Raw genomic sequence first — 26,562 nt, forward strand, 5'->3', positions numbered from 1 at the left:
TGATTGTAGTCGAGCAAACATGAGCTCGCCAGCATTCCTGCACCGAACCGTATCTCTCAACAGGCGCTCATCGCCACGTTTATAAACACCCTGATAATGGTGTACGTGGACTATTTGCCCACTTTGCTTTGAATTAATCAGTAACGTCGAGTCAACCCTGCAAATGAGATAAGCCGAGCGTTGATCAATGCTCAAGCGCCGCAAGTCATTTATGTAAAAAAAACGAAGAGAGCCTGCGCATTTGACCAATTCCCAGTGACGTTTACAGTAATCGTTTCACCGATTGATCAATACAAGCCTTGACAAAAGTTACCGATTTGATTATCTCTCTAGGTGACGTGTGTGTGTGTGTGTGGTTGTCGTGGTTAGCTTAAAGATACACCACCCATATTCTTAGATTTTTTTCGGTAAAGTCACGTGGGTAAAAAATTAAAATTTATAAAAGTAAAAGAAAAAATAAAAGAAAAATCACGACGTTTCGGAGGCAACACAAGCTTCCGTCTTCAGGTGGAACAGTCACAGCACGATTGCTGTATCAAGTGAGATACATTACAAGAACACCGTATTTTTATATATATATAAATACGGTGTTCTTGTAATTTCTCTCTATATATATAAATAATACGGTTCTTCTAATATCTCTCACTTGATACAGCTATCGTGCTGTGACTGTTCCACCTGAAGACGGAAGCTTGTGTTGCCTCCGAAACGTCGTGATTTTTATTATATTTTTATTTTACTTTTATAAGAATATGAATCCTTGCAGTCACGAAAGCTTCAAATCTAGAATTTATACACCACCCACTCTCCGTAAAGCCTTTAAGAGGCTGTTTGGGGCAAGCGCTGTTCGCGAGTAGCACCCCTGAAGGTCGGCACACGGCACACGAGGAGTTGGGTGGCCAGCACCACGTGCCCGGTTAGCTCAGCACCTGTTGACCTGGGATTGCTGCCTGGCCACGGGCAGGACAGCAGTGCCAAGGTGGGAACCAGCCCCGAGCTCACCCCCCACCCCCGCGCCCCTGGCCAACCCAACATTGAGAGTGAAGTAATAGGTTTTTACCCTTTCAACTGGTGCAAAAGACTGCTTGTGTTGTGGTTATTGCAAACATGATGCCTTGTATAAAGGTGTCAGTTTTTGTACCAGTTGAAAGGGTCAAAACCTATTACTATATTTTGCCACTGGTAAAGGAGATGTCTCATCTTCTTGGTTCTTTCGGTAAAGTCACGTAGAAGGGAAATAATAAAATAATAAAATGTGAACATAAAAAAATAATATTTTTATTATTTTATTATTTCCCTTCTACGTGACTTTACCGAAAGAACCAAGAAGATGAATCCCTGCAGTCACGAAAGCTTTAAATCGAGAGATGTCTCATAGTATTGAGAGTGAAGTTTGTGCAAACAAGTCCCGGGGTGACCCTTTGCGGCACGGCGAAAATCTCATCCAGCAGTGGATTTTTTACAACCACGCAAATGTTTCTCACAATAATCACCCGGAACACGCATTCCGTTCCTGACGCTCGCCGGCACGTGGGAGATAAACGTTGCATTATTGCATGTTGTAACTCGCTTCGCACCGTACTTAGCCAATCGTGATCATCGGGGAGGTGCGATTTGGCGCGCACGTAGCTAACCGTGCTCAAAAAAAGATTACACTTGGACATTGTGCAAAACACAACACCCTCCCCTATAAAAAAAAAAGGAAGAGCGATTTTTAAAACAGTGTCGACCCATCGGACGATTGCACTTTCTGCTGGTTACTCGACCTGCAGAAAGTGCAATCGGACGATTGCACTTTCTGCAGGTCGAGTAATCGGACGATTGCACTTTCTGCAGGTCGAGTAACCAGAATCATTTGCACAAATTCTGGCCTCGCCATGAACCTCTCGGGTCTCGTCAACCACCAGCGTCAGGCTCTCGCCTCGGGTTCACCAGCCTCTCCTCGGTGCCACTGCAACAACCGCCTTCGGGTCAAGTCAACGGCAATGCATCTGGCTGCCGCTCATCGAGTGTGCAGCAAAATTCGTACGCGTGATATGGCTATTCTACACCTCACGTGGACATGTCTAGAGTGCATGTTGCGCATTATCTGCTGTGACGCATTCTGAACGTAAGAAAAACAAATCTACACTTCGAAAGACCAGAGGTTGAACAGTATTTAGTGCATACATCAAACGGAACCTCATGGTGCAATCAACGCTTATCTGAACAGCCATGCCATTTTCTCTAAGATCAGATAAGATTATGATAATGACATCCCCCACTCCTCTTCCTCGCCATGTAAGACTATTAAACACAGCATCGCGAATGCTTGCATGATTACTTACAAGTAAGTCACAGGGCCACCGGTGACTGGGTTTGTGACAGAACTGTACGCACACCTGCCAATGGGGTTTCACTGCTCCTCTCGATGGGCCTGGTGCCTACGCAGGCCATCCGTAACGGTGGAGGCATCCCGTGTCGGTGACGCGGCGATGAATGCCTTTATGGTCGAAATGTCTCAACCATTTTTGCAGTTTCACAAATTAGGCAGGTCAAAAGTTCGTAATCATCCCAGTAATAAATAACTGGTGTCACTTGCGAGTTTAGCTAATGATTTAGGAAATAGCGCTTATTTATATAATGGGTCAATGGTAAAGCCAAGCGGCTTGCAACGGGAAGGTTACGAGTTCAAATCCTGGAGCGGGGGTCGAGTCGGCCCATGATCCAGCTGGGTGAAATGGGGAAGAAAACAAAGAGTTGCACTTTGTGGCAAAGTAAACAAGTGGCCGACTAATGGAGAGAGACTCAAACCCACGAGAGGAAAGTGGAATTTCAATGACTGGCCTCAGGGCTGTACAACAGGAGAGAGCCGCTGCCTCAATGCTCAACTGAGCAGGACATCGCGTTGACGTCAAATTGTTTTGAGTTATGGGAATGGGTCAACGGCTTGAAACGCACATGAAATGGATTGCACAGTCACCATGTCAGCATATGATGGAATCATCCGTTTGGGTACGTCTGACAGTGGTCGCGTTTTAACAGTTCTCCCTTAAAACAGCTGGAGCGTTGATATTTGAATTCCAGTCCTGAAAGTCGCCCAAGTAAAGCCACTTCGTGACGATGACACGTGTGGTTACTGGACATCTTTACGACGTCCGAAATGTACGTCAGTAATCGTGGAAATGACCGCTTGTAAAATATAAAGCTGCTTGGTCCACACCTTGTTGCTACTTATCTCAAAACTGTTGTCAAGCATGCTGTGCAAAACAAGCGACATCACCTCCTGCTGATATACCATCAGATGGGGGCATTGCTTGGTACCGCATAGGGTAGAGAAACTATTCTGCACTATTTGGAAAATTTGCAGATGTATTGTCTGTTTTAGAGACCGTTGTATTTTCGTCTTCTGTAGAAGTTGCACACTTTATTACAAAACTACATTCCACTACACTTACTAAACAATAATTTATTTAGAAAATTACCCAATGAATTGGCCCTCGCAGATGCAACTCGTTGGTTAAAGCAACGCATTTTTCAAACACCAGACCAATGGAAGATTCTCACGTCGACGAGATGGGATCAGGCGCGTGCGACGAATGCTCGGATGGAGGGGATGGGTTGACCAAGGACAAAGGAGCCGTGGTGTACGGCGTCTACGACACCCCGCCGTGGTACCTGTGCATTGTACTTGGCCTACAGGTGAGCCAAACAAAAACAACACACAACACTGCTGTGGCATTAGCGATGAAAACTGCCGGTGCAACGACGCATTTTGTTTTACTTTGAGTGCAATTGTCAACAATAGCCATATTCGATATTAGTAACTTCTTATCGGCATAATCATTGGTCCATTGCAGCTCAAAGACTCAGCCCCTACATTGCGTGCGGTGGAGTTCGATGTTCACGTACTCGGCATTTGAAGGCCTGGAGACCGGAATCAGTCATTTCGCCGACAATGTGTCCAGGGAGGCAGTTCCATATCCCGACAGCAGAGTGAAGTGAGCTTCTGTCCAGGGAGAACTGTTCTGGCAACTGGGGGAGGCGAGGGGTTGGCTTGGCAGGGTTGTGCATAATTCAGTAGCACGGCATCTTTCATATGGGGGGTGGAAGCACGCATTGAAGTTCTGTGGGGGCACCGGTTGGTGTGCATGTTTTACTTCGTGTAGAGCGGTCCCAGCGCAAGGCGATTTACGTGGTTTTGAAAGCGGTAGCAAGGGACGAGGTGTTGAGTGACCGTGAAAGAGGGGCACGTGGAGGGAATGGGCATTAGCGAAGAAGTCAGCTTTGAAATGAAGAACGTAAGGTGCGAGGGCTGCCTAATGCAGCGGTTCTTAACATATGCTGCAGCCCTGCACCCCTTTGGTTCTCGATCATTAAAAATGTTGAATGTGACTAACTACATGGGGTTTGGTGCAACAAAGTTGTTGCACTTGTATGCCCGTGCTTAAAATGTGTTTCGATGAATTACCTTCTAAAAAAAAACACGAGCATGTCTCGCACCCCCCAGAAAGGGCATCTCGCAACCTCAGAGGGTGCGTGCATCCCAGGTTAAGAGCCACTAGATTAATGCGAAGGGGAAGTTTACTTCAGTGTAAGAGGGGCAAGGAGTGCGAAATATCTAAAATGATCATTTGTGTCAGAATCGAGTTTTTTTTTATATTCAAGAATACGTATATGCAAATACAAAAAAATGCTCATGCAGTGGTGGTGGCTTTTAGAAAGATCCTAATATTTTTTATTATTTTATTATTTCCCTTCTACGTGACTTTACCGAAAGATCCAATAATATGAATCCCTGCAATCACGAAAGCTTTAAATCGAAATTTAATGCATACATTACCAGAGCATGTTTTGCCATGAGTATGCGTGATTAATGCGGACTTAATGCCTTGCAAAAATGTCTCTATTTGGTGTTTGAACATCTTAGCACCCGTTTAATTGCCAGAAAGGGTAAACCCCATTTGTTATTTTTCGTCATTTTGGATACTGCCAAAATGAAGTGAACATAACACTGATGGCAAGAACAGGTGACGCTCTGCCCTGTCCGTAACCTCCTCCCCCTCGTATCACGGGTGGCGATGGTGGCAGCAATTCCTGACGGCATTCGGCACCATCGTGGCGATCCCGTTCATCCTGTCGGAGCACCTGTGCATCAGCCACGACGACGTGGCGAAGGCGTACCTCATCAACACCATCTTCTTCGTGTCCGGCCTGTGCACTCTCCTCCAGGTCAACTTCGGCGTCAGGTGCGGGGCGGGCGGAGCTGGGCGGGGGGGGTCATCGCTCATCTTTGTCCTTCGTCAAAACGGACTCTGCTGGGGGGGGGGGGGCAGGGGGGGTAAGAAAGTGGCCAAAATGTGTGCGTCTTTAGTGTCTTCGCGTGACGCTCGTTACTTCTCACTGGGAAAGGGCCCTCGAATGATCGAGTTGACAAATCTACACATCCGACGCGATTTGACGAGAGGTTTGGCCCCGAAAAAGGAACTTTTTGCCGGCTACCAGGTGATGATCTCGTATAGCCAATGAAGGGGGAACTGTAAGGAGATGTGCAATGCGTACGCGGGTGATCTACCCAATGCGCCAAAAGCGTGTGGTGTCAGAAGAGAAATCTCTCCACAAAACAACCGGCGTGTGGTTTTTTTCCGTATTTTTTTAAAATTACAATACCAGTGCAGAATGCTCTGCGATCCAGCCAACGTTTTTACCACGCGATCTTTGACACTCGTTTCATGCAGATAATGCACATCAAGGCCGTAGCCATGGAGTCAACATTGGGGGGGACCAAATCTTGCAAGGTGTCTGGGGGTCCCAACCCAGAAAAATATATGAATTTGAAAACTAATTTCCTGCCTAAAATAAAAAAAAGAATTCACTAACACATGGGATGGACATTTATTTATTTTTTACAATAATTGCTCTGTTTTTACTTTTTTTACATTTATTGATTCATTGTATGTAATGGCAGAGATTAGGGATTAATAAAGTACAACCATAACCACAATCATATAAACAGAAATCTATGCATTTATTTATATGAAGACAAGTCCAGATATTGTGGCCAAGTTTGAGCAAATTGTTTTTTTTTATTTACATAGCATACTACAAATATTTTAATAGCAATATATTGGGGGGGACATTTTTAGCATATTTGAATATTGGGGGGGGGGGGGATGTGTCCCCCCCCCCAATATGTGTCCCCCCCCCCCCAATATATATTATAATTACGGCCTTGATGTACATCTAGCCTCGCATGCAATATAATACACGTTGCCTTCTCTTGCAACGATGCCGTTTTGTTGAAGTGTACTCGTCCGACACCTAGTGGTAGACAACTTCAGAACAGGAGACGTGGGGTAGGAACAGTTGTTATAGCAAATGAAATGGCCAACACATCATCCACGCCGTTCAAACTTCTAATGACCATACCTTGCTCGACTACTAAAACATTATTATACATTAAACAAACCTCCTAGTATGGCTCTAGAAGAACCCCTCATCCACACCGATAGAGAGGGGCAAACCATCCCTAGAAGAACCTCTCATCCAGTGATGTAGGGGGAACGGGGAGCTCAAAAAACACTCGCATCCAAAGCACTCACACCTCTGGTCCTAGCGCATTTCCGAACTCGCGCTCTCGGAAAACGCAGCCATGGCCATCGTTGACCCTTGGAGGTCGTTTTGCCCATCGATCCGGATATGGGGGGGGGTGTTGCCGCTGCTCTCCACCATCCTCCACAGTCGTGCAAGTCACGCGAGGTTTCACACTCACGATTTCACTCGTCTGCTCTCGCTGCGTCTCCAGACTTCTGGGAGACGTTGGGCTTCCTAAACCCTCTTCGATCACACACGCTCCTCCCGTAAGGCAGTAATGCCACCAGGTGCACAGCGGTGACCATGGCTTGTCACCTCCCCACTCCAGTAGATGGCACTCCTCGCCATCACCAGCTCTGTGTGTGGCATCTCAGGCAAACCTTGAAGCTACCTCGGCACGGGTTTAGCTCCTCTTGGGATGCAGTACACACAGCAATGCTGGATCACCCCTTTCTCATTTCACAGGTGCCACAATGACCACGCTGGGCGGTACAGGGTGGCCCAGCTGTCTTGTAATTCCCCATTTAAAATGCTCAAACATTTTTAAGCAAGGTTTATTTAAAATAAAAAAAAATGTAATATGCAAAGTAAAAAAAAACGTTTGGAGAGTCAATTAATTTGGAGTTCACAAGACATCTGTACCACCCTGTACAATGTTGGGCTATTGACGGCACGAGTCAAGCAGTGACAGAGGGTTATCAGCTTTGTGGGCTCTGCGACAACGCTTGTAGCACCCCCCCCCCCCTACGATGGAGCTAGAGGCCACCAGCCTCATTGTAGAACGTTTGCGCCCTCTGTAGCCGACCGCGCTAACCGATTGGCTACTAACCCCAAGCTGCTGTAACTGTCCCGACCTCGCCTCGTCTCTCATCCGCGCCCAGACGACCACCGAAATCCACACACCAGGGGGACTCTTCATCTACAACCCTGGCGTGCTCTATAACAAACCACAAGTTCAGAATCACGTGGCCACCCCCGGCCTCTTTGTGACGCAATGCCACGCGACTTCTACAGCATTCAGCAACGCTGTTCCCCGCGGTCCGCTCCACGCTGGATGTTGGGAACAGCTTCTCGTGGCTGATGTCCTTCTGCTGTTGTCTCTCCCCGCATCTCAATCACGCGCGTGTGTGTGGGGGGGAGGGAGCGGGGGGTCCCTTATATACAAAAGTTGGGCCGGATTTGTCACGGTCCATTTGTTTAATTCCCCGGTAAAATGATGCCTCTGTACCTGTACTGAAGACAACAATGCACGCGCGTTACACCATCACGCGTTCTCAATTAACCTCAGCGCACGCCCGTCCCTCTGCGAGTTACATTTGACTCGAAGCATCGTGCTGCTGCACCGCCGATGCGTCAATGAACGCGGCTCATAGATTCCGTCATCACTTGGCAAACACGCAAACCTGACCCCCCCGATTCACACTCTCGCCTGTAAAGCATTTCAATATTACACATCCAGCCTTTAATTGTACAGCGTTAGAGTGCGTGTGTGCTGTGTTGTCGCTGCATTGGTTGTGTGTGTGTGCACTGCTTCTGTGCTGCGTTGGCTGGGTGCATGTGCGGTGCGTGTGCGCTCCATTGGCGGTGTGCAATGCATTCGCTCTGTGTGTGCTGCATTGCCTGTGTGTGTGTGCTGCATTGGCTGTGTATGTGTGTGTTCGTGTGCTGCATTGCCTGTGTGTGTGCTGCATTGCCTGTGTGTGTGTGTGCTGCATTGCCTGTGTGTGTGTGAGTGTGTGCTGCATTGCCTGTGTGTGTGCTGCATTGCCTGTGTGTGTGTGTGCTGCATTGCCTGTGTGTGTGTGTGCTGCATTGCCTGTGTGTGTGCTGCATTGCCTGTGTGTGTGCTGCATTGCCTGTGTGTGTGTGCTGCATTGGCCTGTGTGTGTGTGTGCTGCATTGCTTGTGTGTGTGTGTGCGTGTGCTGCATTGCCTGTGTGTGTGTGTGTGCTGCATTGCCTGTGTGTGTGCTGCATTGCCTGTGTGTGTGCTGCATTGCCTGTGTGTGTGCTGCATTGGCCTGTGTGTGTGTGTGTGCTGCATTGCTTGTGTGTGTGTGTGCGTGTGCTGCATTGCCTGTGTGTGTGCGCGGCTGCCTTACAAAGGCTGCCCATCCTGCAGGGTGGCACCTTTGCGTTCGTGACGCCCACGGTGGCGCTGCTCTCCCTGCCCGAGTGGAAGTGCCCCGAGACGCCGCTCAACATCACGAGCCCCGAGCACGAGGAGAACTGGCACTCGCGCATGCGGGAGGCACGCTCGCTCGCTCACGCACACAAAGACAAAGATCCCCCGTGTAGCCTTAACAGACTGTAGGGGCAAGTGCTGTTAGCGAGCACCTATGAAGGCCGGAACGGTACACGAGGGGGTGGGTGGGCAGCACAACGCCCGAGCGCCTTTGTCACCCCGCGGCGATGGTTTTACACGTTGCGCCAGATACGCTCGTTTTGAGGCTGAGTCAACCTAGGGGAGACCCAGGATGGGGTCAGATGATCGTCACCGACGTTGGCCGTGAGTGGGAATCGAACTCGGGTCGTCGGGTTCGTAGCGCGGTGCGCCAACCACTGCCCGACCGCTCCCCCCATGTGCATGAATACACAAGCACAGTGGGGGCTGGTCATTGGGGAACGGTGTCAGAACGGTGCTGTCACCTTGACACGCCAAGCACGTCGAGACATCGAATTGTACTTTTGCAGTCGAGAAGACGTCTTTTTGCACATTGTCAACCCTTTCGATTTCTGATGACGTGCACGGTGGCGTGCACGTACGTCATCGGAACGGATTCGGAAATAAAAGGGCATTGATGGGAGGGCGTGTGGCACAACTGGGCGCCAGCTATCATACAGTGCGGTCGTGTCACGACAGTTATCCGCGGTGATTACAATGTCTTAAAATAAAACAGCGGCGCCACGCCTCTCTAAATAAAATTAACGCGCATTCCGAGATTCAGCGGTGAACGGGACCCATCCATGCAACTTGCAGACATCTCGGAACGGGAAAGGGTTAATATGTAATTCCGTTCTTTCTATTTGTCTGGCTACTGGCATCTCTCAGTAAGGAGTCGGGGGGGTGAGTACAAAAAACGCTCAACGTTTTCTATGTGAAGAACGGAAAGACAGCTTAGGACGCTGTCTTTCCGACAGACCTGTTCTTCACCTGAGGATGGCTGCTTGTGTTGTGGCCGAAACGTCATGAGAATGTTATTGTTTATTTTTATTATTTTATTATTTTTTCTTCTACGTGACTTTACCGAAAGATCCAATAATATGAATCCCTGCAGTCACGAAAGCTTTAAATCGAAGTTTTCCACGTCGTACAGTTCAGTCATTCCTTTGCCTTCCGCAGGTCCAGGGCGCCGTGCTGGTGGCCTCCACCGTGGAGATCGTTCTGGGCTTCTCAGGCCTCGTAGGCTTCGTCCTGCGCTTCGTGGGACCGCTGTGCGTGGCGCCCACCGTGTCCCTCATCGGACTCTCGCTCTTCAAAGTGGCGAGCAACGACGCCGGGACGCACTGGGGGATTTCGGCCATGTGAGCACGCGCGGATGATCTCGGTTCTCGCGACGGTGATCATGCTCGCAGCAGCAGCAGCAGCAGCGGCGGCTTCTGGGCTAACCGTCGAGCAAGGACGGTCAACCGCGTCGCGCGTGCTTTCACGTGCGCTTGTGCGGCCGTTCTGGAACACTCTGTCCTTCCGATATTAAGAAGCCATTGGGAGCTGTGCACTGAAAAAACATCCAAATTGAAAGCTCATTTGTTCGGAACTGCTTTTTGCGACCCGTTTGTTGCCCTCTTCCCGCCGCACCTCCGATTAGCATGGTTGGCTGTGTACGGTGCGAAAGAAGTGCAAGGTGCACGCGATATTGAGGAAGCCACTAAAGCAGTGCACTTTGACATCTATAATGAAAAAATAAATTTATTTAGAACCGCTTTTGGTGTCTAGTTTGTTGTCGGGCACTGCGAGTGAAGGGAAAGTGGAAATTCAAATGGAGCGTGGCGTGGGTCTTGGGGGTTCTTCTCTCGCGAGGCTTAGACGGAGAATGCAAGTCAGGAAAATTTGGGGGAGCAAGTTGGAACCTGTGGGGGGGAGGGGGGGGAGACGCGTGCACACATCAGCGAGCCAGGGAGAACTACGCGTAAGCACGTGGCTGTTGTTTCCTTCTCTCCGCCGGGATGCAGGACCATTTTTCTCATCGTGCTATTCTCCCAGTACATGAAGAATCTGGCTTTGCCATTCCCCACCTACAACAAAGGCTGTCGGATAAAATGGTTCCAAGCATTCAAGTTATTACCGGTAAGTTTTAAATAGTTTGTGTAGTGTTGTTCTTGCCCGTGTATACTGCCTTGATTGTGATTTCGTAAGTACAATAATATTACAGCCGTTTCAGTCCTCTGCTCGATGAAGGCTTCCACGTGCCCTTTCGTTCGTGGGGGTTATTTGACCACATTTCTCCACGCTGGCTAAGTTGGTTGGTGAGGGGGAGTGAGCGTTGCTAGAACCGAATGTGATATCATTCAACACTGATGTTAGCCGTGGCGAGGAATATAACTCGGACCACTGTTACCACTGCTCTCACCGAATGATAGCAGTTGGTCTTCCTTTATCCAGATCAGAACTGAGTTTCAGACAAAGTAAACGTTTCTCCTGACTACCACCGATGAGAATTCCACATTTCCAACCTTTTTTCTCAAGAAGACAGCTGTTTACTTCCCCATAAGTTAGTCCTCGTTGTATTGACCCCAGACAGAATGTATGTGTAGGCTAAGCTGAACCCTGACCATCTCGTGCCTGTGACCAACGTTCCAGGACAGCTACCTCAAAAAGAGGATGATTCTGTTCTTAGGTTTTTTCGGTAAAGTCACGTAGGTAAAACATCAAAATTAATGAAAATAAAATAAATAATGATTTATAAATAAATACAAATAATTTTTGTTTTATTTTTGTTTTATTTTATTTTATTTTCATTAATTTTGATGTTTTACCTACGTGACTTTACCGAAAAAAACCTAAGAATATGATTCCTTGCAGTCACGAAAGCTTCAAATCTAGGATGATCCTGGGAAAGCCAGGATGGGTGGCCCACCCTAGGCCTAAGCTGTCCCAGCTACAGATCTTCTCAGGTCGAGGGGGGGGGGCAGTAGAGCTGTTATGTGGGGGCCACCACAACAGTGAGGGAGAGTGAACTTGGGTTGGGCCAAACTTGGGAACATTTGGTGGGGCATGGCCCATTCCGGCGCCCTCTTAGCGTCGGCCTTGAGCCTAAGTGTCTGAAGGGTGGCTTTTTATTATTACACGTCTTCTATTAACTCACTCTGTCTGTTGTTGTTGTCGTCGTTGTTGTTGTAACCTCAAATCTTGTAACTCAATTTTAACCCACTTCCCAATGTGGCATCGACTGCAAACTTGGTATACTGATGACAAAAAATAAAATAAAAATACTTTTTAACAATCTTTTTTATATGCTATGTTTCGGCTTGGGTCTAATTGTCCACGGTAAACTGACGTTGCCTGTAATTGACCACGGTTCCTTACGTTATGGCAAGCTTCGGGCCCAACTTCCTGGAGTCGTGGAGTTCTTCCATTACTAGAACGGTACATTTCATTACAGCGTGTTTTATAAAAAAAACTTTTTCTAAAATATTACTTATTTGTGCTTGCCTCGTCGCCGCAGGTGCTGTGTGATACGTACGTTTGTTGAGCTTCTTTGACACCGTACGTAGGTGCTGCTGGCTATGGGCATCTCGTGGCTCCTCTGCTACATCCTCACGGTGTGCGACGTCTTCCCCAGCGACCCACAAGCCTACGGCCACGTCGCCCGCACAGACGTGAGGGCAGCCGCCCTGCAGAAATCTCCCTGGTTCCGATTCCCCTACCCAGGTGAAGCCCGGAGCAAGAGGGTTCATCGCAACCAGAGCCGGCCTAGCCACTAAGCGACCCTTGCAATTGCAAAGGGCCCCGTGGCCAGCAGAGGGCCCCCCTAGAGTCACTGCTAGCTAGTGAGTGAAAAAAATCATACATCAAAGGGGCCTCCAACCAAATTTTGCTTAGGGCCCCCAAAGGTCTAGGGCCGGTTCTGATCGCAACCGGTGTGGAGACAGAGCCGCAGCGTTAATGCTGACCGCTGCATTCATATTAAAGGCTCTATTTGGGTGGGGGGGGGGGGTTGGATCGCGTAAATATTAATGTGTCGTTAACCCACCACCACCCGACACAGACAATTTATTCGGGTTCATCACGTGAACAAAACGTGCCAATTAGCGATTACTTGAGCACATCAGTGTGATGCGTGCCCACTCCCAACATTCACAATTGTGTAACGACGTTTCGCTGGCGATTACAACCAGCTTCATCAAGCGATTTGCAAGAATTGTGAAGAAGTCTTCCGGCTTCCGGTCTTAAATAGAGTAAGATGATGTCAACACTGTGAACCTATCACTTGCAAATATGAAGCTGCTCGTCTTTGACTGACCACTGTGTCAACACGAATCAGTGCTCCGTTTGACAATTTTTCCACGCACCAAACTCTGACGTATCTCTCACTCGCCCGAGGGTCTATCAGCACCGCGGAGTTTTTAGCCAGAAATAATAGTTCAACGCAATTTCCTGCCACACGAACACAGATGCCAATCCCAGACGGGTCCGTGTCAAAATCCGAGCAGGTGGCAAACCCGAGTAACCGCGGTGTTATTACGTGTGAACGCTAACCAATGCGTAAATAATAACCAATCTAAAACGCTAACCACTGTGAATTGTGTGTAAACACCAAGCAGTGTTTAATGGGTGATCGCTCGACACCGTGACCGATCGTCCAGCACGGAATGTACAATTTGCAAAAAGCCCTCTCTAACAAACAACCACAAACAAACACTTTTCATATTCTTGGTTCTTTCGGTAAGGTCTTTACCCAAAGAACTAAGAATATAAATCCCTGCAGTCACGAAAGCTTTAAATAAAAAAAAACCACGTCTTCTTTCGAACGACTACAATTTCACATTCAGATGGTAAATCCCAGATAACCGAGTGAGGAGCAAGCGGAGTAGCGGATCGCTGTGATGTCTCCTACGTATTTGTGGATCGGCGCATTTCGTCGTTATACGTTGTTACGGTCTGTTCTGAAAGACCAGAGTTGCGCACACCGGAGATTTTAATTTTCCATTTGTGTATCAGGGTATCCGAATCTGCCACGGTTTGTGCGGTGGATGCGATTTTAGGGTGGACCGCTCATAGGTGAACCTGGAAAGAGAGGAAGGCCTAACAAAGAATGGCTTGACGACATTCGAGATTGGTGCCAGAAAGATGTGTCCACTACTTGATTATATTGGCACAAGGCAGAGGGAAGTGGAAACAAATGACGAAATGTGCAGTGGACATCAAACGGACTATCTGCCAATGGATCCGTGATGATGATGGTGATGATGTGACTCATAGGTGTGTGTATGTGCGTGCATTACTCCGGTGGGGAGTGGCAGCGTGGTGGTTCGCGCGCTGCGCCGCAACCCCCAACGACCCGAATTCGATCCCCGCTCAAGGCCAACATCCGTGACGATTTTTGTAATCGGTGATGTGCCTCGCCTAGGTCGACTCAGCCTCTAATGAGTACCTGGTCCGGTGTGTAAACATCACCACTGGGGAGACAGAAGCGGCCGGGCATGGTGCTGCCCACCCACCCCCTTGGTGTGCCGTGCCGGCCTTCATAGGTGCTAGATTTGAAGCTTTCGTGACTGCAAGGATTCATATTCTTAGGTTTTTTCGGTAAAGTCACGTAGGTAAAAAAAATTAAAATTTAAATTAATAAAAGTAAAATAAAAAATAAAATAAAAATCACGACGTTTCGGAGGTAACACAAGCTTCCGTCTTCAGGTGGAACCGTCACAGCACGATTGCTGTATCTCTCTCACTTGAAATTTCTTGGAATTTCTCTCTAATTTGACACAGCAATCGTGCTGTGACGGTTCCACCTGAAGACGGAAGCTTGTGTTGCCTCCGAAACGTCGTGATTTTTATTTTATTTTTTATTTTACTTTACTTTTATTAATTTTAATTTTTTACCTACTTAACTTTACCGATAAAACCTAATAATTCATAGGTGCTCTCTAACAGCACTTGCCCCAACGGTCTGTTAAGGCTACACGGGGGATCTTTGCCTTTGTTACTCCGCAGGTCAGTGGGGCGCACCGACCGTGAGCGCCGCTGGGGTGCTGGGCATCCTGGCGGGGATCGTGAGCTCCATCGTAGAGTCGGTGGGCGACTACTACGCCTGTGCCCGTCTCGTGGGCGCGCCGCCACCCCCGCGCCACGCAGTGAACCGCGGCATCGGCATGGAGGGCATCGGCTGTCTGCTGGCGGGCGCCTGGGGCACGGGCAACGGCACCACCTCGTACAGCGAAAACATCGGCGCGATAGGCATCACAAAGGTGGGCGGGCGGGCGGACGGGACGAGGGTCGCCAAGGGTTTATCAAGAAAGTTCAAAGTTCATTCATTAGGTATAGCCCTGTGAGCCATTCGGCTCTTGAATCGGGTGCAACCGCAACAAACATAAAACTAAAACATGAACAAGAAAACATCTTAAAGTGACTAAGTGCAAACAGAAAATCCAAGAAAAGAGAGCAGAATATTGCAGAAAAAAATCACCGTACACCAACCCTGTGCAAATATCCCAGTGGGATGCAAGTCAAACAACAACAACCACAAGACAACTTAGATTAAGGCCATCAGTCTAACTCTGTACTACAACAAACAAACATGGCCAAACCAAAAAACTTTTCGAAAATCACCAAAATAAAGCCATAAAAGCAATGAAACAGTGGTCATAGGAACTGTGACCGAATTTTCACAATAAACGTCGTCAACAACATGTACTACCAAACTCTGCAGCCATAGCTGGCTGCATGAGTCACTCCACAACAGAAGGAGCATCAGTCGGAGTATCAACATTTTTCAATGCACCTTTAAGATCAGCGCACTAAATCAAAACACAGATCATACTTTGCATACTTTGAACCCGTAATGATCGCCGAGGGTCCATATAGGGCGCGTCAATGGATATTTCTATAGGGTTGTGAATGGGGAGGAAGATTTGTGGAGGGGACGAATGAATACGCGTTTTCGCTGCCCAGCCCGATAGATCTGGACCGTGCCAAATGATCCTGAGCGCAAGAGGGCGGGGGGGGGGGACATGGGCATCGACCGATAAATAAAACAATGATGCTGCGTCTCAGCAAGCACGTTCATTCAAAATTACACGTTTGTTTTGTATATACTGTACTGTATTTGCAGACCCTCATACACAATTGTATGTTTATGTGTTCCCACCATGTACTGTTTGGGAGATCCGTAGTGGGACGGACGGACTTCTTCGAATTATATTATATATCCTGTGTGGATAGATCGACAATATGATGATCTCGTAAAGGCGCATAAACCATCACGGTCATCCTCGTAGCAGCCTGCAGCAGTGGATTTTGGCTAGCCATCAAACAAAGACAGTCACCACATCGCACGCTTTGACATGCGCTTCTGCGGCCGTCTGGAACGCTCTTCCTCCCGATATTAGTAAGCCACTGGAGATGTGCACTTTTTAAATCTAGATTGAAAACTAATTTCTTTAGAACTGCTTTTTGTGTTTAGTTTGTTGTCCTTCCCCCGCACCTCCGTTTAGCGCGGTTGGCTACGTACGGTGCAAAAGAAGTTCAACACACAGAGACTACCCTCCGCTGCATTTGTCCCTGGTTCTTTCCGTAACCCGGTCGGATTCAAATGTTCACTCCTATTCCGGCCCACTTCCGGCCCACTTCCACCCCTGACATGTATCATCACCGTCATCATTATCATCAAAAACGCGTTGGCGTGAAGGCCAGAACCGCATTCCACCGTGCCATAGAAGGCACGACAGGGTTAGGCCAGTGTCACGATAAATCTCACGAACCCACGGGTCTTTCGGCGGTCGACTGGACGATGCCGTGATGGAGAGAGGCAGGGCACGGCGTACAGGAGGGACGTTCTCCATTCGTGCAACGTGGCCAAACAGACGGAGGCGTATTTGAGCAGACGATGTCAAGGTATTAACTAAACATTTTATTTTCACCAGGTAAGGCCCACTGAGCTATACAGCACTTTTTTCAGAAGCGACCTGGCCATTAATGATGGCTCAACGAAGTGGCTTATCATCACGTGGACATTTAGAGCAGCCACATGCTCTAAACGGATATTGATTCTAAATGTGGAGGGAAAAACCAGAGGACCTGGAGAAAAAATCCACGCGACCACGGGGAGAACATGCAGACGCTAAATATACAGGCGTCAGGGTCGAGGTAGAATCCATGACCTCCTGTATACCAGGCGAGGTAGTTAACATCTCACCACCATATATAGTGGCCACCAATGATTCATCAAGACTGTTGAAGATTATCATACTGGATGGGAACCACTAAGAAGCACCAGGGTGCACGGAAACTGCCATGGATTTAACAAAGTTGTTTAGGACCACCACGGCACACAGTGTTACCAAGGTGCATAACGACCATCAATGATTCACCAAAGTGTTGAGAGATCACCAAGGTCTGCTTGAGGAAACCCAGTTCAGTCATGGGTGGCTTGAACCCAGATGCAAACTCAGGATCTCAGCAAAATGTTTGGCTTCTCAGACATGGCCACTGCGAGCCACCATCTGGAGGCTTCAGCGATGAACTCGTTTTCCGGTCTCGTCCGCAGGTCGGCAGCCGCTTGGTCATCGTGACGGCCGGAGCCATGATGGTGCTGCTGGGCATGCTGGGTAAAGTCGGCGCCGTGTTCGTGACCATCCCCACGCCCGTCATCGGGGGCATGTTCATGGTGACGTTCGGCATCATCGCCGCGATCGGCGTCTCCAACCTCCAGGCGAGTGACCCACGGCGCGCCACTCGCAGCTACTCGCCGTGGTTGTTTGGGTCGCGCCGCGCGCCCACTGCTCAGAACGATGGCCGACGTTTCGCTTCACATTCTGGGGAGGTTATTTTTTCACATTTTTTTTTGTATTTCAATTAGGAGGTTAACAGAAAATCCACAGACCTCAGTCCCCGTGAAGTCAATTACCAAAGTGCTCACGTATTAATCTGAAATGGTTGTTAAAGATCATCTGGGGGCATTGCTCACAACATTGAGGCAGGCTTCCAGGGTGCGTTGCACGGTTCTGCATTTGTACATATTTTACAATCGTCGTGGCGAGTGCCGATTGGCGCTATGTCGTCCAGTTGGCTGTAATCCTTTGAAGACTTGGTTGTGAAAAGGCGCACAATTTAAAAAAAAATAGTTCATGACAAATGACTACGTGTGACTTTCCAATCCTGGCTTCATTACTACTCCCGACAAAAAAAATGTGATGAGTCATCGCTCTTCTATAATATCTTGGCTCAATATGACTTTGATCTTTGGACATGTTCACATTTGACCTGTCCTGAACCACACGTGTTGACTTAACAGCTCGGTTTTCGCAGTCAATATTGTGACTCATTATTGATTTTGCTTATGTGGCCCGAATCTAAAAAGATATTATGAATCTCACACGAATGTTTAGTTTTACATTGTATGCCCTTTCGTCAGTCTACCGCTGAACGAGGGCCTCCCCACAACACGTGGTTCATGTCTTTTTTTAACTCTACTTCACCACGCCGGTCAATGTGAGTAGCATAAATATTGGAGCATAGAAGTGCAGTACTGCACACAAATTAATTTTGCATTTAGCGTGGGGCCCTTGAAAGTGTGGGGCCCACAGCGACATATGTAGCTACTACATGTGTAGCTACTACACGTGTAGCTACTACACGTGTAGCTAATACACGTGTTGCTACTACACGTGTAGCTACTACTACACGTGTAGCTACTACTACACGTGTAGTTACTACACGTATAGCTACTACACGTGTAGCTACTACACGTGCAGCTACTACACGTGTAGCTACTACTACACGTTACTACACGTGTAGCTACTTGTGCTACTGATATAATACAAGACTGGTGTGCACGTGTAGGGTTGGTGGTGGTCGTGGTGATGCCGTTGTGTTTGTTCGCCTTCAGTTTGTGGACATGAACTCAACGCGAAACATCTTCATTTTTGGCTTCTCCACGTTCGCTGGGCTGGCTGTGCCTGGGTGGCTCATGGACAACCCCGATATTCTCCACACCGGTGAGGCCCCCTCTCACGGACACGGCAATGCGGACGCATTGGCAGTGGTGCGCACGCGTAAATCATAAACAAACAAAACAACATATTCTTAGGTTTTTTCGGTAAAGTCACGTAGGTAAAAACATTAAAAAGTAAAATAAAATAAAAATAAAAATCACGACGTTTCGGAGGCAACACAAGCTTCCGTCTTCAGGTGGTACCGTCACAGCCACGACAGCTGTATCAAGTAAATGAGAGATTGCAGGAGTTACCACTGCGTTTATATCATGGTAACTCCTGCAATCTCTCATTTACTTGATACAGCTGTCGTGGCTGTGACGGTACCACCTGAAGACGGAAGCTTGTGTTGCCTCCGAAACGTCGTGATTTTTATTTTTATTTTATTTTACTTTTTAATGTTTTACCTACGTGACATTACCGAAAAAACCTAAGAATATGAATCATTGCAGTCACGAAAGCTTCAAATCTAAAACAAAACAACAACTCAACGCATCCCTCAATAACACCGTGGCCTTAAGAGGGAGGGGGGAAATATATACAAAAAGGTGACACTTGGGGCGCACGATCCCTTCTTTATAGCACGTGAATAGGAAACCAGCGAGATAGAGTGAATGAGGATTCTGACAATGCGCTCGCGTGCACCCATGGTTCCGAACTTGTGATTTGCGTGTAGAGGGCCGCGCGTTAAGCGAGGAGTTGTCGTCTTCCGCTTTGCAGGCGTCCGAGAACTTGACCAGATCCTGCAGGTGCTGCTCACCACCAGCATGTTCGTCGGTGGCTTCCTGGGTTTGCTGTTGGACGTCACCATTCCAGGTCAGAGATTCTGAATCGTACAATCAACAATACACACAGCCCTTTTTGTCAATCCGCTGCTGGATGAAGTGGAATGCTGGTCGGTTCTTGCCAGTCAATAAGTGGGGACGCAGGACCGGTTCAGAAATTGAACGCCGTTGATGTTATCTCTGGCCGCGGTCGAGCTCGGGCTCGCCGTGTTCACGGTGCCATTCGCTCGTCACTCCACCACCGATCCACTGTAGTCGTGGCTACATATGTAGTAGCTACATGTGTGGTAGCTAAATATGTGGTAGCTACATGTGTGGTAGCTAAATATGTAGTAGCTACGGGCCCCGCACTTTCAAGGGCCCCGTGCTAAATGCTTTCAAGCTATCAATTCCGGTTCAGTGATTCTGCACTCGCTCTATTACTATAGTACTACACCGCCTTCAACTTTTATGAACGACTGGGTGTTTAAGGTTAGCGATTTGTCGTATTATCTGGCTATATAGCAAATGAAAAAATACAATTACTTTACTATGCAAGTAAAAAATTTGTGTTTTTATATGTTTGTGTTATTTTAAATTTAGGGCCCCTTTATAACCAATGCTACAGGCCCCGCACTAGCTTAATCCGGCACCGAAGCAAAAGCCGCTGCTGCGAGGATGACCGTTGTTTGCGTGATGATGATGATGGTGGTGGTGGTTTACGCTCCCTGACGAGATCACCGAGGCATGTGCGGTTTCCCGCAGGCACCGAGGAGGAACGAGGGCTGCTCAAGTGGCGGAGCGCCGGCCACTCGGCCGCAGACGGTGGCGACGTGGGGCCCAGCAGGGCCGAGCGCCTCGCGCGCGAACAGAAGTTCTACGGCCTCCCGTTCCGCTTGGACGCCCGTCTGCCCAGGTCATGGGCCCGATGGCTCCCGTTTTGGCCGCCCGCTGACCACGTGGGCGAGAGCGAAAGGCCTCGCGAAGCCGCCGCGGACACGGGCAGCATTCCCGTCGACTTGATCATAGCCAACAATGCCATTGTCATGGGAAACGTGGACATGAATTTTTGATTACTCTCGATAAGCGCACCTGGCTATTTGGACTCGCGCGTGTGTGTGTGTGTGTGGCGTAATCTTCAGCAAGTCAACCAAAGAGGCAGTGGTCAACGCAGCAGCCCCATACAGATTTTGAACCTGTGGGGGTCATAATGAAGCAGTTTATCTCCTCGGGAAAATCCAATTGAATGGCAACTTTTTTTTGTAATGCGTGTTTAGTGCGTGCACTTCCGATTAGCACGGTTGGCTACGTAGGGTACGAAAGAAGTTGAAGGAAAGAAACCGGAATACACGGAGAAAACGCACGCATATGAGGGGATATCACCAAAAGCTCCACGCACATGGATTCGATCCACTGCTGTACCCGCACCTCCTAATGACTTAATGCCCGAGTCACAAATACGATGTAGGCGCCATCACAGCGATACGTTCCGCTACGCTGTTTGGATATCCGAGCAAAGTACTGGGCAGGCTCCAGCTAGTTCAGAATGCGGCTGATTGAGTGCTCACATCACGTGCACCGTTCCGTGAGTAGATCACACCGGTCCTCTTATCTCTCCATTACGCTCTTCCATCAAGGTCCTTCAGATCTTCTCATCTCCACCTGCTCAGCACTCCCAAGGTCGAGGTTGTGCTCTTTTGGTGATCGCGGCTTTTGTTTGCGTGGTACCCAAGCTATGGAAAGCCTTGCCACTTGATGTGAGGCAGAGTCGATGAGATGTATTGAAGTCTGCTTTGTAAACCCATCTCTTTTAAGTGGCGTTCCGTCTTCAGTTTCCTCGGTTGCCCCGGTTCTGTTTTTGTTTCCTGCTTTTCATACATTCCGCATTGGGATCATGGGATAGAATCCGCATTATACATTATAATTATTCTCATTACACCCTGATGGCTCGTCCATTTCATCGTAAAAATCACAGTTGCCGCTCTGCATCAACATCAGCCGTGCGAGGAAGAATACTCCCTCGTCATGGACACCCAAGCAGACCAACACCGTCCATTGACAGGCAGCTCACCCCTCCCCCCACCAATCACAATCACTCAGCACCGTCAACCCACGTGGCTTCCATATGCACGATTTAGTACATCGTATGCTGTGTGCCTTTTAATTATCAGCCTCCCCCCCATCCTTCATTGGTCAAAGTGCGGCAGTATGTAACAGTATATAACAGTATACAACAGTCGTCTACTATATACATTTTATTTTTAAGACCGCAGTATTATTGACGAATGTATTGCGTTTTTGCGTGTGATTCAATAAAAAAACTAACTCAAAGCGATCTCAAAAGTAGTTATGTGATATCTCCTTCAAAGGGCCTTTCCACAACCCATGGGGTGATGTTCTGCTCTGGAAGAGTTCCAAATAGACACTGTTTCTAATAACATGACGGCGATGGTACATTTGGAATAACATTTTTAAATGGATCAAAACAAAATATGAATAAATATACAAACTAAGCTCAATTTCTATTGGTCTTAAAATTATAGCAAAACATTAACATCGACAGCTCTACACTATAGCGTTACAGAATAACTCTTCCTCATTACATTTGTCCAGGTGATGTGTGTGTATACATATATATTTCTGGAGGACAGCAAAAGCGCTTCAAAGACCACAGCAAGGATCTGCTGAAGAGAAGCAACATCGATCCCTGCAGCCTGGACAAGCTGGCGCTGGACATGTCCACCTGGCAGTCCACCTGTGCTAGAGGGGGTTCAGCTCCCACCGTCTCACAGAGGAGATGCGAGAGACGCACCCGGAGACACCAACGCGCAGCTGGGATAACGCCATGGGACGCACGCCGCGTGTGTCCCAGCAGCTGCAGCAGCAGCAACAGCTGCAGCAGCAGTAGCAGCAGCAGCTGCAGCAGCAGCAGCAGCAGAACGTGCGGCTCTCGCATCGGCCTCCACGGCCACACGAGAAGGCAACCATCGACAAAAACGCCGACCCCCCCCCTGCCCCCATCCGCAAGAGGAGCAGCGTCATCATCGGCATTCGATGGACTGCCAAGAAGACAGAATGAGAAGGGGGAGGATATAGTAGAGGTCAAAATGGAACGTTGTGAGTTCCAAAACTGGGCTTGGGGTCAGCTAAGCCAGACTTCCTTCAGGCGCATGATGGTAATTCGGCGGTGGGTGTCCTATGGATGGAGTGGCGATTGCCATATGAATGTGGAATTTCCACAAATGGTTTACGTTTGCCAATGGAGATGAGTGCTACGAATTGTTGGTTTGAACGTTTAATTTTATTTTTTTATTTTACCAGCTAAGGCCCACTGAGCTATGTAGCTCTTTTTCAGAAGCGACCTGGCTATCATGAATGATAGCTCAACGAAGTGGGTTATCATGTGTCCATGTATATCAACCAAATACTCTGAGCGCACGTTGATTCTAAATGTGGAGGGAAAACCCGGAGAACCGGGAGAAAAATCCACGCGACGACGGGGGGAGAGACACGCAAACTCCAAATATACAGCAGGCATCAGGGTCGGGATCGAACCCACGACCTCCTGTATACCAGGCGAGGTAGTTAACATCTCCTAGCCACCATGATGATGATGATAGAGACACGCAGACTCCAAATATACAAGCAGGCCTCAGAGTCGGAATCAAACCCACGACTTCCTGTATACCAGGCGAAGTAGTTAACTTCTCCTAGCCACCATGATGATGAGAGAGAGACATGCAGACTCCAAATATACAGCAGCAGGCGTCAGGGTCGGAATCGAACCCACGACCTCCTGTATACCAGGCAAGGTAGTTAACTTCTCGCCACCGTGGCGCCCAAAATTCTGAGCAAGGAGACTCAGAATTTGATCAAATTGTAGCTCACTGAATCTGCAGACTACGCGGGTTCCATATGTACTTTGGAATACAAAGTTCAGCTTGTGTGTTTGCGAGTCTAAACTCGATGTGTGTTATGTATTTCCTGTCATTAGCGCGCCCGCACACACACACTCAGTGCACTGCGACACATCGCTGTGATTGTGGTTGATATCAGCAAAGACAAAGATCCCCCGGATAGCTTCAACGGAATGTTGGGGCAAGTGCTGTTAGCGAGCAGCACCTATGAAGGCCGGCACGGCACACGAGCGATGGGTGAACAGCACCACGCCCGACCGCCTTTGTCTCCTGAGTGGCGATGTTTACACATCCAACCAGGTACTCATTTCAAGGCTGAGTCGACCTAAGGGAGGCCCAGGACCGTTTGAGATAATCGTCACCGGTGTTGGCCGTGAGCGGGAATCGAACTCGGTTGGCCGGGTTCGTAGTGCAGCGCACGAACCCTTGAAACTACCGCTCACCAGCAGAGGGCAGAGTGGCAGCTGCATTTGGGAATGTTATTCTGAAGAGCCCATTGCCATCATCCAAGCTTATTGCAATGCAACCATTAGGCGCTGTCAAACACAGGCTGAATATCAGTGGTCAGCTGGCGAATAGAGCTCATAATGTCAGAGGCACCGAGCCAAACACTCATATATGAAATTGACTAAACATTTCTCGAAAAAAATAGTATTCGCACTTAGGGACGCTTTCGTAGGAATGTTTTATTTTTTAATTATAATTATTATTATAGTGGAGTGGTGAGCGAATGCCACTGCGAACATGGCGAGCTGAGTTCGACCCCGACCAGGGATAACAGCAGCGGCAATTGCTTTCTGAACCGGTCCTGGGTCACCACTTATTGACCAACCTCATCCAGCAGAGGATTGACAAAGGGCCCTGTGTATTCATGACTCCTTGTAAAAAGGTGTCAGTTTTGTTGCCAGATAAAAGGGTAAAAAAAACTATTATCATATTTTGCTACTGGCAAATGAGGTTCCAATGGTGTAAATGCTTACCCCGAGCTCTCATACTCTGATGGTGCATTGTCCTTGAGTTGTGCGCCTTTTGGCGTCATCTGGTCCAACACCATGTGAGACTAGGCTCTAAGAAAATCTGTCTCGGGTGTGGACCAAACAATTTCAAGGACAGTGCATACATTAACAGAGTTATGTTTTTTGTTTGCATTCCGACTGCAGGTATTGTGGTCAACGCAAACATGACTCCTTGTAAAAAAAGGTGTCAATTTTGTTGCCAGATAAAAGGGTAAAAAAAATCAATTATCAGGCCCTGTGTATTATGGATTATTCCATTCATAATCGGCCACGAGGAATCCACTGCTGGATGAACAGATAGCCCAGCCGTCGCCATCCGTCGGGATCGCGCGATATAACGATCCACCAAGAACCAGCACAGGAGCCGATCTATAAACTATAACTAAACTATATTTTTTTCACCAGGTAATGCCCACTGAGCTAAACAGCTCTTTCTCAGAAGCGATCTGGCCATAATCATAGCTCAACGAAGTGGCTTATCCTCACGTGGAATTGTACAGCAGCCAAACACTCTAAAAGCATGTTGATTCCGGAGGAAAAATCCATTCGACTGCGGGGAGAGAGACACCGCAAACTCCAAATGTACAGCAGGCGTCAGGGTCGGGATCGAACCGATGACCTCCTGTATATCGGGCGAGGTAGTTAACATCTCCGAGCCACCGCGGAGCCCTGGACACTCCATCTGCGTGCCAGACCTCGTCTCGGACGCATTCTCTCCTTGGGCTGCCAGTCAGAAGCTACTCTCGTCCGTCGGTCATCGGTGGCGAGGCACGACTGTCAGTGCAGTCCCGTGGAGGCAGCAGCGAGGGTTGGCGGAGTGCACGCAGATGTTGTGAGAACTCCCTGCCCGTGAGCGCCTAGGAGGTGCCCTACCCTGGCTCTGCCAGGAGAAGGCAGTACAGCAACAACAACAAAAACATGACGCCATCTGCTTCCCGTGTGTGGGATAGCGTGTTGTCCCCTTTCCACGCGTGGGTCTTCTCCGGGTGCTCCGGTGATACTCCCACATGTAAACACTCATTAATTGGCCGATACCACCTCGATACATAGAGGGCCGCAGAGCTTGGGTAATTCATTATTGGTGTCGGCTCATCGCGTGGCTGCTACCGTCCCCGCTCGTCTTCCGAGTCGTTCTCTTTAGACGCGAGTGAGCGATCGCTGCGTGGCGCGTCACAACTTTAAATCGTTGTTATTATCATCATCGTCGTCGTCCTTGCAAAAACGTGTCCTGCCCAAGGCGGCTGTCCTTAAGCAATCAACAGCAATGCCTTTAACTCGCATACGTTCCTCCAATCTGTGCTCCTATTTTTCATCTCGGTGAAATCCCAAGCGTGCATCTCCTCCCTGCCTCCCTTGCGCACTTTTGACCTTTGTGTTCCATTCTTGTTCTTCGGTGTCCGCACGTGTTTTTTTTTTATGCGAAACGTCAAAGCGGATAACGGCGCGCTCATTAAACACATCCTCATTCAGACACAACGCCGCTTTTACCTTTCATTATAAGGCTCAGCTTTTCAAAAAGCGTAATTTTGATATCGGATCCGCCTTCAATAACTGCCATAGCTACACATTTTACTGTGTTTTCCAGTTGTGATGTTCCAACAGATATATATACATAGCGAACGTGTTGTGCAGAGTCCGATAACAGCTATCTAGGTTCTCAGATGTAGGCAATTGTTCTCGTCTTAGCCCAGTCACCAATAACTGCGCGAAATAAGAAGACCGTGAACATGAGCTTGCCATTTAATTCAACGCATCCAAGATACAATGGCTACCGTCATATCACATGGCGGACACATGGCAAGCCACTATATTCAGAGCCTGAGGGAGCGCTGTATCATTGTCGCCTGAGAGGCCCACTGAGCTATGCAAGTCGCCGCTATTGGAGTGGTTCAGCTGTCATTTTGTCTTCTCGCTCCATTCCACAAAAATGTCGTGAATCGATGCTTTGCTGGCCGAAGGAGTTCCAGAAAGATATCGTGTCGCTTCTATCGGAGACAGGTCTGACAACAAGCGAGCTGCCGCTTTGGAAACGGTCACCTTACGACTATCAGAATCAGAATATTTCTACTGCAGGACGAATCCGATGAGCTATAAAGCTCTTTTTCACAGATGTCCAGTCGGGGCACGGGGTAAGAATGTT

General features: G+C 48.3%; 1 protein-coding gene across 1 annotated transcript; it reads left to right on the forward strand.

The window, feature by feature from the left end:
• The first annotated feature begins 1,877 nt into the window (after positions 1-1,877).
• LOC144946245 (solute carrier family 23 member 1-like) lies at positions 1,878-20,562 on the forward strand. The gene is made up of 12 exons (XM_078875137.1): positions 1,878-1,945; positions 3,486-3,681; positions 5,071-5,228; positions 8,679-8,823; positions 9,916-10,097; positions 10,746-10,860; positions 12,288-12,444; positions 14,728-14,981; positions 17,279-17,443; positions 18,620-18,728; positions 19,446-19,541; positions 20,255-20,562. The coding sequence occupies exons 1-12, from the start codon at positions 1,878-1,880 to the stop codon at positions 20,560-20,562; spliced, it is 1,953 nt and encodes a 650-aa protein (XP_078731263.1).
• Positions 20,563-26,562: the final 6,000 nt, after the last annotated feature.

Source organism: Lampetra fluviatilis, chromosome 40 (genome assembly GCF_964198595.1).
Source record: "Lampetra fluviatilis chromosome 40, kcLamFluv1.1, whole genome shotgun sequence".
Lineage (NCBI taxonomy): Eukaryota > Metazoa > Chordata > Hyperoartia > Petromyzontiformes > Petromyzontidae > Lampetra > Lampetra fluviatilis.

Bases quoted from the DNA above. Each gene is read 5' to 3' on its own strand.
- LOC144946245 (XM_078875137.1), top strand. From the start codon at position 1,878: ATGAACCTCTCGGGTCTCGTCAACCACCAGCGTCAGGCTCTCGCCTCG. The intron at 14,982-17,278 runs GTGGGCGGGCGG...TCTCGTCCGCAG, and splicing joins GCGCGATAGGCATCACAAAG to GTCGGCAGCCGCTTGGTCAT. The intron at 17,444-18,619 runs GCGAGTGACCCA...GTTCGCCTTCAG, and splicing joins TCGGCGTCTCCAACCTCCAG to TTTGTGGACATGAACTCAAC.